General features: G+C 34.3%; 1 protein-coding gene across 2 annotated transcripts in view; it reads right to left on the bottom strand.

The window, feature by feature from the left end:
* The window catches only part of RDX (radixin), a 90,823-nt gene that overhangs the window by 15,481 nt on the left and 63,135 nt on the right, over positions 1 to 12,207 (bottom strand). The window contains exons 13-14 of one of the 2 annotated variants that reach the window (XM_010862858.1): positions 11,249 to 11,491; positions 9,605 to 9,765 (exon numbers count right to left, since the gene is read on the bottom strand). In XM_010862858.1, coding sequence (XP_010861160.1) covers positions 9,605 to 9,765; positions 11,249 to 11,491 — 404 coding nt within the window. Of the gene's footprint in view, positions 1 to 7,234; positions 9,766 to 11,248; positions 11,492 to 12,207 lie in introns of those variants that run through there. The other variant, XM_010862857.1, reaches the window with a different exon arrangement.

Here is a 12,207-nt window from a genome sequence, read left to right on the forward strand (position 1 = left end):
GTGACACAAACTGTTGCTATATATGGATATTTACAAAAATCAACACAAACAATTAACCACTGTTTGAGAAGGAAATTCTACCTGTACTGTTTGGGGTAATGGATATCCTGATATTTACTTAAAGTAAAAAAGTAATTTATAGTAAAAAAAAAAAAATGGTAAACTTAGTGGAAGGTTAAATAATTAATTAGCAAAAGCGCTATAAGAAAGCTGAATATTAAATTATATTTCAATACTGGCTATTCTAACATAAACCATTATTATTCAGTAAACTCTATTATAAGAAAACCAGATACACTGATATTAAAGAAAATGCAATTATTTAGTGGCAGAGAATCAATATTAGGATGCCTACTCAGTGATTAATTTATAACTCTGATGCTCCCCAGGAGCTTGAATTTTACAAATGAAGGAAAATTTTTCCAGTCTCATTAATCAAGTCAATATCATGTTTCTTTGTATACTGATCATAATAACCTCTCATTTTAACTCCTGAACATTTTATCTCAACTCTCCTTCTGATTTTTTTACTACTTTACTTTTAATACGTTAATTTGAGTTCATGTCTCAAGTGCCTAACTAGTTTCCTTGACACATTCACAGGGTCAAACCTGTCTCATAACTCTACCGGGGCTTTGCATAAATAGCAACTGCTCTGCAAATCACTGGAAGAATGACTGCCTCTATGAATGCATACGCATGTATGTATTAATCTTATTACTTAATGGAAGAAAATCCATGCCTCCTGGTTTCCCATTCATCTTTCCTTTCATAATACCATTAAACTGAAAACCTCTTAAAATTTCAAATGCCTAAGAACACATAATAGCTCAAAAATAGGTAGTGGGGAACATTTTCCTACTTCTGTACATCATCACATCAGTAATTTAGAGAAGACATACTGGCTTCCAGTCTTCCTAATGCTTGAGAATATTCCCAAAATGTTAAGGCCAACAATCTGCTCTAAAAATGAACTTGCTTTTCCAATGGATGTATCTTCTATACATTTTGATAAAAAGCCTTTGGATACAGCCTATGCCCCCCCACCTCAATTCATTATATTCTTAAAACATCAAGTATACTGAAATGTAATGTGGCCCAGCACATTAAACTGTAAATGATATACACGGTTAGGTTCTGGGTTCTAATTCAGGTTTTCTACTGTTTGGTACTCTAGTTTTTACAGAATGAAGGTATTCACAATGTATTTTAAGAATACAAATAAAGTGCTAAATAAAAGCGATTTGATTTTGCCCCCAATCAACAGAAATATTTTTCAACATTTTTAGTTTTTAAATTTTTTAGAAAATTAAAGTGAAAGTCCCAAGAAACTAAAATGTGTGATCATGTAGTACATTTGCAAATTACTAATGAAATAATTTAAAAGAAAGCAAATATATTCATCAGATTATGATTTCGTTTTACATATATTTTGTCTTGATAAGAAGTACTCTTAAAACACAAATTAAAAAGCTTCAAACATCTACATTTAATCTATATACCAATGATAAATCAACATATTTTAAAGTTAGTGGGGGGGGAAACCATCCATCTGTAACTCAGATTACCAAAAGAGCATACATTTATATTCAGAATTCTACGGCCGAAAAATTGAGAAGTATATTCAAATTGTCTGGGGAAAATAAGCAAAAATAAGGGGAAGAAAACAAACATATCATTTGGGCATAAGCACATGAATCAAAAAAAAAAAAAGAAAGCTAAGTTGATGAGCATAATCAGATTCTCAACTTTAAAAAACCTTCAGAAATTTCCAAATTAATTTGTTCAAAGTTGTCACAGCCAGTGAAGAATTAGGTATGTATATTGAGATAATCTGGAGAAGGCAATGGCACCCCACTCCAGTACTCTTGCCTGGAAAATCCCACGGACGGAGGAGCCTGGTTGGCTGCAGTCCATGGGGTCACTGTGAGTCGGACACGACTGAGCGACTTCACTTTCACTTTTCACTTTCATGCATTGGAGAAGGAAATGGCAACCCACTCCAGTGTTCTTGCCTGGAGAATCCCAGGGACGGGGGAGCCTGGTGGGCTGCCGTCTATGGGGTCACACAGAGTCGGACACGACGGAAGTGACTTAGCATAGCATAGCACAGCATAGCATAGCATAGCATTGAGATAATCTTCATTGAGTTGTGTTTCGATATATATACTCCCTTCATAATTATCTGAAAGAACTTTTTCCTGGATCCCTTAAAACTTAGTTTTTCAACTATAAACAATTCTTAATAATTCAAAACTACATGGATGTTAACATTTGGTCAACACATGCCAATGAAACAGTAAGCCTGGAATCTAAACGTCTGTATCTGATCCCAGTGAAATGCTCCAAAAGAGACATTCTGATTCAGAACTATGAAATCGCTTATAAAACTAGAGCGTAACAGAGTACGATGACCTGCCTGTAATGAGAACTCAGAATCTAGTCTATTTGTTCTTGGATGTTCTTAGTTTCCAGCTTTTTTTGTCCCACTAAAGAACCCACTCTTAAAAGCTCACAGATAAAATGGATGTCTTAACTGTCTTCAAAAGATGTTATTTGGAAAACAAGCGGAAGGAAAAACATTACCACATATAGCAAACATGAGAGCCAATTACATCTAAATGTTTGCTTTAAACACTCAGAAGGCAGTAATACCATTTCCATGACCACAGCCTTTCTGCAGGCTAATTACACTATAGCTCTTTCTAGTCCACTGTACAAAGCAGCATGAATTTTCCTTGGGAGCAAAGTTCAGTTATTATTCCCTTCTGTAAGTGCATTCCCAAAGGGACCAGATGTCTTCAAATCAAACTAAACCACCTCAGCGAAGGATTAAAGCCCCCTTTAATTCCTGACTCAACCTTCCATATCTTTACCATCCTGCAGTCAGAACACAGGAAATTACATTTTCTATTCCAGTTAAAACAGTCTATTTTTCCTCTCTCTAGACTTTGACCACTCTACATAATCTCTCTTTTGTCTCATTAATAGTTCCTTCATTAAAAGGCATTTTTTTCCTCTTAAAAAAAAAACAAAGACTAAAACACAGGCGACAAAAGAAAAACAAATTACATTTCATCAAAATTAAAAATGCTTGTGCACCAAAGAACACTATTGATAGAATAAAAAGGCAACTCACAGAATGGGAAAATATTTGCACTCGTATATCTGGTAATAGGCTAACATCCACAACGTATAAAGAACTTCTACAATTCAACAAGTTTAAAATGGTAAAAACATGAATATACATTTCAGCAAACAAGATACCGCATCATAAGGAAATTAAAGTCAAAATCAAGATGAGATACCACGCCATCCACTTGGATTGCTATTAGCAAAAGCAACATGAAAGGGATTTCCCTGGCTATCTAGTGGTTAGAACTCAGCACTTTCATTGCTGTGGCGTGGGTTCAATTCCTGGTTGGGAGACTAAGATTCCGAAAGCAGAGTGGCCAAATAAAATAAAACAAAATAACAACTGTTGGTTGAGGATGTGGAGAAACTGGAACTCTTATGCATTGCCAGTGGGAATATAAAATAGTGTAGTTGCTGAGAAAGACAGTATTGGCAAGTTTCTTAAAATATTAAACACAGAATTACCACATGATTCAGCAATTACATTCCTGGGTATATACTCAAGAACTGAAAGCAGGAACTCAAACAGAGATTTGTACACTAATGTACATAGCAGCATTGTTCACAACAGTCAAAATGCAGAAATAATCCAAATGTCCATTAACTAATGAATGGATAAGGGAAATCTGGTATATGTGTACAATGAATATTACTTAGCCTTGAAAAAGAATAAAACTTTGATATGTCCTACAATACAGATGAACCTTAAAAATATGCTAAGTGAAATAATTTAGATACAAAAGGATAAATATAGGAGTCAGTCCACTTATATGAGGTACCTAGTATTGTCAAATTCAAATACACAGAAATCAGGATAATGATCACCAGACACTGGGGAAAGGGAGGAATGGGAAGTTAGTATTTAATGGGTAGAGAGAGTCTGTTAGGGCTGATGAAAAGCTCTGGAGATGGAACAGTGGTGATGTGTGGTTACAAAACAATGTGAATACCCTTAACGTCACCAAACAGTTGAAAATGGTTAAAATGGTAAATCTTATATTTTAATACAGTAAAGTAATGAAGATTCAGCTGAAATCTAACTCTACTAACCTTCTCAGTATTGAACACAGATTACTATACTGACTGGTTGTCAATTGGGTATAAAATGAGTCTTTTTATAAAGTTAGAAAAACTTTCTAAAGAGTATCTTTAAATATTGATCAGTGTTTAAAATTTGACCTATAAAATGAAAATTAAGTCATTTATCAGATAACAACCATACTTAAGAAACTGTACTGTATATTCTTATTCTCTACCGGTTGCTTATTTTCCTCTATTGCTCTTCTTTATGTTGTGGTAGTCTCCTTCATCACACAGTGTATCTTTTTATCCAAATCAGCTAAAATTTAAAAGCAAAGTAATTACATAAATGGAATGATGGCATATAAAACTAAAATGCTACATCTGAATTACATAGATTTTAGAGTATAAACAAAAGGAAAGAGAGGAAGGAGGTAGTGTTGCCCTATGAGTCTAAGACATTCCTGCATATCTAGGCCTATAAGATAAAACATCATTTTAAGTCGCAAACAAGATATAATGGCATACATTACAATACAGTGCTAGAAGGCTTTGATATAATAAATCCATATTTTACCAAAAGGAATTTCCCCAAGGATTATTACACAAATCTCAGAAATTCTGATCCCATGTTACCACTAAGAAAATGGACATATGGCTATACAGACTTAGTTAAACACCACCAGTCAACTACTTTTAGAAGCAAACTCAATGACATGCATAATCATCAAAGTAAACCTAAATTTTAAAAATGTTCATCAAATAAAACTGAACAATTAAACCAGTAATAAATTACAAGGATGGAAGCAACTGACTAGATATAAGCACGGAGGAATCTGGGCATACAAATACCATGAATCAATAAAATGGTGTTGCCATCTTAAATTTAGTAGTGTAACAAATTATTGCTATGATCCAAGAGCTAAGATAAATATTTGAGGTTTCACACTTTAAGATAGTCCAAAACAATGGGTCACAGTCATTCTAATCATACTTCTATATCCTAGAATATACAACACACTGAATAAAAGTGTATTGGCTAAATGTGTATGTGTGCTAAGTTGCCTCAGTTCATGGCTAGACGAAGGGCAGTTAAGAACCTGGAACTGTTTAGTAGCTAGGGAACTCCATAGCCAAACATAAGCTTGAATTTAAAGACATGCCATGGGGTAATTATCTCAGTCATAATTTTTAACCCTAAAATTCTGTAAGGAATGATAAAGAATATTTCAACTCCTAAGGCAGCACTCAGTCGTGTCTGACTCTTGGCAACCCCATGCACTATACAGTCCATGGAATTCTCCAGATCAGAGTACTGGAATGGTCAGCTATTCCCTTCTCCAGGGTATCTTCCCGACCCAGGTATCGAACCCAGGTCTCCCACATTGCCAGTGGATTCTTTATCAGCTGAGCCACAAGGCAAGCCCAAGAATACTGGAGTGGGTAGCCTATCCCTTCTCCAGCAAATCTTCCCAACCCAGGGATCGAACTGGGGTCTCCTGAATTGCAGGCAGATTCTTTACCAACTGAGCTATCAGGGAATCCTCTAAGGCAGCATATGTAACCTCAAATCAGAAAACTTTTGTTATCACAGTTTAAGGGAGGTTGAAATATTGAGGCAGCAAAGCAAGAAGTCATCATCTTTCCAGAGGGAAAATGGTAGCTCTTAAAATCACTAAGATGGAGACATTAAGAAATAGGTCCACTGGGAAAAAAGGGGAGTTAAAATTAACTGGGAAAGCCAGGGATGAGAAGGTGACAGGCTTTAATATATGGTAGGCCAATTTTTCCTTGCGAACAGTGTACTACGTGAGGAGTCATATTGCCTTGACGGTTTATGAAGTTATGCTATCTGCTGAATACACAGTGCTTTTAAAATGTAGTAGAATATTTGTCATTCTACATGATAAACCACACAGGACTATTTAATAGACTATCTTCTAGTTAAAAAAAAAAAGAATGAAATACAGAATAAGAAAAGCTAAAGTTCTGTTTATTTAGAACAAACAAACAAGAGAGAACTACCAGGGTAGTTCCATATTTAATGTTTCCCCTTATTATAGACAGATATCTAAGCTCTGGTTTACTAATCAGTCCAGTAAATTAATGCTAAAGGCAATAATCCCTATACTTTAAAGTTTTAGATTTCAAAAAGACTAATTACTTTCATTATGCATGCATACATAAAATGGGATTCTTTGGGACCTAAAAAATCTTTTTATCTTCAATTCTAAAAATATCACCAACCAACAGGTAGTTAAGAGCTGAGACAGAAAGTAATGGTATTAATCATAACATTGGAACTCTTTTCTGATGATAACCAGGAGTGAGTTCTAATCAGTCTAAGGTAACTTCGTAAGTGTTAATTCTAGTTCTAAGAGAAAAACTCTACTCAGATAAAAAGCAAAATATTGTAATAAAATTCCCGCTTCTTTTCTTTTTTTTTTTTTTTTATAGGCAGAGGTTTGGCACGGCTCTGCCTCTCCTCGAATTCAAACGCGGCGCCGGGAACGTTACAAGAGCCTACGCGCCTCTTTTCTTTTCTAACAGGATCAGAATAAAGAGATCACTACCTGTTTTTGAGAGTAGAAATAATAAAGTGACAAATATTATTATCAACTGAGAAGACACCTGGCTTTTATTTTTCTTAGAATAGATTTATCACTTGTTTCTTTAGGAATAATCTTCATGATAATAAGAAGCACTTAGTATATAGCTCTTTAGAGAAAATTAACATTTTAACAGTGAGAGTAATCAATGACATGAAACTCTTTCTTCCTACGGAAAATTAAATATTCACTATACAATAAGAGCAATGACTAGAAATCTTATATGATATTCTATTAGGAAGAGGGCTGATCTTTAATAATTTAATTTCTCCAGAAAATTAATAATCACTATTACTTCCATACCAAAAATGATATATAATTTTGGGGAAAGAGTAAATGTATGAGGATTTTACACTTTTTCCTAATCACTTCTCATTTTAAAAATATAATAATTTACAGATCTATTAGAGATTATAATTTTCAGGAAATATATATAAGGAATCCATGTTAAATAACAACAGTGACCCGTGAAGGCATGAGCTTTTGTCACTTTATTGTTAATCAATGAATGTTATCCAAAATTATAGATGTAACTTAATTGTACAACACAAAATTATGCTAATGGAAAAAGCCTGTTGGAATTTACCAAATACTCATTAATATATTTTTACATTGCTATATGAACATGTGCTTCTCAACTGCTAATAATAAAAGTTATAATTGGTTTAATGAAAACCCATATTGCAAATAGCTGTTCCTGTTTAGAAAAATTCACACAGCTTTAAAAATGGATTAAATCCATTTTAATCCTAATCTACAAATAGATTATAAACAGCAAATATAACTGGTAGTTTTTCAACACTGTAATCAAACTGAAGTAGGAATGGTAGTGCACACAATTCAAAATGAAGCAAATTAATAAAAATCCAATAGAAATCCAAATTATCACCTATTATGGCAATTGTTTAATGCTTTGAAGTGAACACATGCTTTAACCATGAATAGCAGGGCTCACCATCTATTGCTCTCATGTGCTACAAGGAGAAACATCCTCTTCCACCGTGTTTTGAAGGATGTGCACAACCACTGTACAACAGTCACTTCAAGGTTAACCAGTTACCTTTTGTCCTACTAAATCCAAAAAATATATTAAATGCAACCTTTCCTTCTCATAATGTCTGCCCAGATTAATCCTTTTAAAGTCAGCAAAATCAAAAAAGCACAAGAGATACTTTCAGACACAACTTAAATCTATTGTGCGTGAAAAATGTCTAACAAAATGGCAATTTTAATGGATAATTGTAAATTTGAACGCATAATACCAGATGGAAAGTAGCTGAACCACACAGAGAAAACAAGGCTTTCCGTATCTCCAAATCTAGATGTTTTACAGTAAAGAAAATGTTAGAACATGTGAATATTCAACATCTTTTAAACTGGAAAGATTTCTTTGTAAAACATTAATGAAATTAATATCACCTAAAATTATAATTTCTAAAATACAATTAACTAACCAAATTTAAGTATCTTTAGAGATTGAAAAAATAAGCACAATGATTTAGAAACCAAATATGCTAAAATGATTATGTAATAATTACATCAAGAATGAAGGTACAGACATTCGTCATATGCTACAAGGGCAACCTCTCTCTCACACATTCACACACACATACACACTTCCTCAGATGTACAACACCCTTCCAGAAGATAGTATACCAGTGAGAGCTTACAATTTTAATACAAATCAGAGTCCCACAGTTCAGTTCAACAAAAAGGCAGTTAAAATTTAGCACTCTTAAGATATTCTGAAGGAAAAAGAAATCTCAAAAATACCCCTTTATGATGGGAAGTATCTCTACGTATTATAAAACATAGCTTACACATTTCACTGTGTTTGAACGACCAGTCACTGCAGGTATAGTAGTGAGGTAGTATTACTGTCCCCTTCTTGGGACTGATGTTTTCATACGCTGCCCTTCCAGAAAGGTCCAGGGTTTTTTTTAATGACAATCAATTACCAACAAATGTATAATTTCTTTTATTAAATATCTGTTTTTCTAATCAATCTATGAAATATGTCAGAGACAACTGTTATTTGCAGTAGTGTTTCATCAATAAACTTTCCTAGGGACTTACTACCTGCTGTCTATACCTTTATGAAATCAGTGGGCAAAGAAAACCAAAGGATGACAGGAGATGAAACACCAATCAATCCAGCTGTCAGAGGACTGTAATTTTAAAAAATCCAATAATGTTTTAAATTGAGATTTAAAAAATTAACCATAAGCTGTACACTATACTATTAAACTTTCTAATCCTTTTCATGATTCATAGCCATCTTCTACACAATAATCAAAGACTTTTCACCTATGCTTATTTTAATCACTGCCAATGATTAAAATATGTAGTGCTATGGTTAGAGGGCATATTAAGGTATGGAAAGTACACACTGAGAAAACGAGAATGAGAGAGAATGTGGAAATACATGGAGCTAAAATGTGGAAAGAGAAGGAAAGAGTGCTCTACCTAAACACTCATTAAGTCACCATCATCCTGTAAAATGTACAAAGTGCTTAAATCATACACACACAATTGTCAGACATGATAATTAGTGTTAATCTTCAACAGAAAAAAAAAAAACGGAAAATGAAAAGTATGAAAAAGGAGGTGATGGAGCACTGTTCTTCATTCCCTGGCCCAAAAGAAAAAGAAAATCAAGCATGGTATGACACTGCCTTAATGTTGAAAAGCTCCCCTTAAATGTCTTTTAGCCACCACAGTCAAACTGGTGTAACTGCTTTGGCAAGGTGGGATGCGTTCCATCACATCCGCAAAGGCCTGCTTTTCTCTGTTGGTGGTTCAGCTTATGAAGAACATGTATGCAAAATAACAGCTCTCACATTGCTTCAAACTCATCAATACGTTGCTTTGTATTGCCTTGCCGAATCTGTCGCAGAGTCTTGTACTTATCACGGCCTGCTTTAACATTCTCAGCATGAAGAACATCATTTTGTGTTTTCTTGGTTTCATCTCTGGCTTGGGCTAATTCTGAACTTAATGCCTGTTTAAAAAATAAAGAGTATGACTATTATTATTTTCTTAGATTTAAAAAAAAATCTATGGAAAAGGTTTAAAGACAAAAATACATATATAACACATCTTTGACTTTGTACTATATTAAAATTTCCACAGTGAAATCTTTTTCTTTAAATTGTTTAAGTTGTTTTACTTTTAGTAATGGTGGGGGATAGTGGTTAGAAAGGAATACCCATGGCCTTTCATTTCTGTACTCTGCAACTATGATGATTTGTGTGTTATTCTAAATTTCCTTAACCTTCTCATCTAATACTTGAAATGACTTAAAAAGGTTCAATGTAGCCATTATGGTTTGTGTTACCATAAGATCTAAAATCTATACCATGAGAGAAACTTTCTCCAAAAGGATAATATTACCACTATCACCTCATTTTCCTTATTAATACTTAAAGATTTCACAATTTAAAAATTACAGAACTTATTTTAGTAAGTTCTCCAATGGGTATAATACTACTAAAATTTACTATTTTGACCTAATTATGTACATTTAATAAGCTGATCTTTTGCCAATACAAAATCTGAACAAAAAATTTAGATTCTGTAATGTCTTACAGGTAGTCTATTAAATTATCATCGCTTTATATGTATACTGTTTAAAAACAAAATTTGTTTCTTAAACACAGTATTAACATTAGGTTCTACTTTTTAACTATAATTAAGTACAGTTAAAAGCTGTAATTAAATAATAACTTACTAATTAAGGTCTCTCACATCCATAAATGACCAATGGAAAAACCACAGCCTTGACTAGACGGACCTTCGTTGGCAAAGTAATGTCTCTGCTTTTCAATAGACTATGGTTTTTCCAGTGGTCATGTATGGATGTGAGAGTTGGACTGTGAAGAAAACTGAGCACCAAAGAATTGATGCTTTTGAACTGCGGTGTTGGAGAATACTCTTGAGAGTCCCTTGGACTGCAAGGAGATCCAACCAGTCCATTCTTAAGGAGATCAGCCCTGGGATTTCTTTGGAGGGAATGATGCTAAAGCTGAAACTGCAGTACTGTGGCCACCTCATGCAAAGAGTTGACTCATTGGAAAAGACCCTGATGCTGGGAGGGATTGGGGGCAGGAGGAGAAGGGGACGACAGAGGGTGAGATGGCTGGATGGCATCACTGACTCGATGGATGTGAACTCCGGGAGTTGGTGATGGACAGGGAAGCCTGGCATGCTGCAGTTCATGGGATCGCAAAGAGTCGGACACGACTGAGCAACTGAACTGAACCGAATTAAGGTCTCTACACAAAGCTAACAAACATCTGGTAACAAGAACATACAATGGAAAAAATAATGTGCCTGTAGGCCAAGCACTTACAAACCAACCACAAGGCCAGCTAGAGCTAAACGCGTCCAAAAATCAAGTATTCCTTTTTAGTTAAGTTTGTCTTAACAAAAGGGGGAAATGCAAACTATATTTAAATGTGCATACAAACTGCAAATTTAAATACCTGAAGTTGCTTCTTAACACGTTCATTTTTCTGTGTTTCTGTCACACGTTCCTCCTCACTTCTATGGTTCATTACCCCATCATTTGATAATTCAGCGCTAGCCTCAGCATTATTCTCATCATGCTCATCGTGTTCATTTTCTGTTGGAGGAATGACTGGTGGTGGTGGAGGCGGAGGTGGGGCAGACATCACAGTCTTTAACTCTTCTTTGGTCTTTTCCAAGTCTTCCTGGGCTGCAAAAGCCTAAACATAAAAAAATAAGCTTATAAACAACTTACTTTGAGAACCAGTGATTAAAAGATTCAAGTCATCCTTTCTATATGTCAGGATAATAAAAACAAGCCCCAGTGATAGAAGCTTATTTTCAGAATTAAAGACACCACTGTGTAAATCCTAATAAAACTGTTAATTCTAGCAAGGATTATCAATTGCTGCTAAAAGTGTACAAATGGTTGATGAGAAAATGGATATAGGTATAATGACAAAGAAATTCACACGTGATAGATTACATTTTAGCAATGATAAAATATAATCAGACATGGGAAGAATAAGACTGTTATTACTCTAATCCCATGATCAATTAAAATAACTGGGCCAATCAGATATTAAGTGTCTTCTGATATAATACAACAGGAAATATCGAACATCACCAATTGTCTGAGTAATTATATCGTGCTGGGTTGCCTGGAAAAGTCCTGGTGTAATTATTAACAACACTCCCTTACATTCTCAAAAAGTGTTCCAGTTTGGATAATAAATTGTATGAAAATTTCTCTTATGAGGCATCACAGCCAGAAACTTTTAATTTGAATCCTTTAAGCTTTTAGATTTATCTTTCAGCTTACAAGAATACCGAAGGAAAAAAGACAAGCTGAATGACATCATAAGGAAACTAGAAAAATACAGAAGTAGGGATAATGCAGATCCTTTTAATAAATCAGTATCACAAAAAGAACTGT

This window comes from Bison bison, unplaced genomic scaffold (genome assembly GCF_000754665.1).
Source record: "Bison bison bison isolate TAMUID 2011002044 unplaced genomic scaffold, Bison_UMD1.0 scf7180017864485, whole genome shotgun sequence".
Classification (NCBI taxonomy): Eukaryota; Metazoa; Chordata; class Mammalia; order Artiodactyla; family Bovidae; genus Bison; species Bison bison.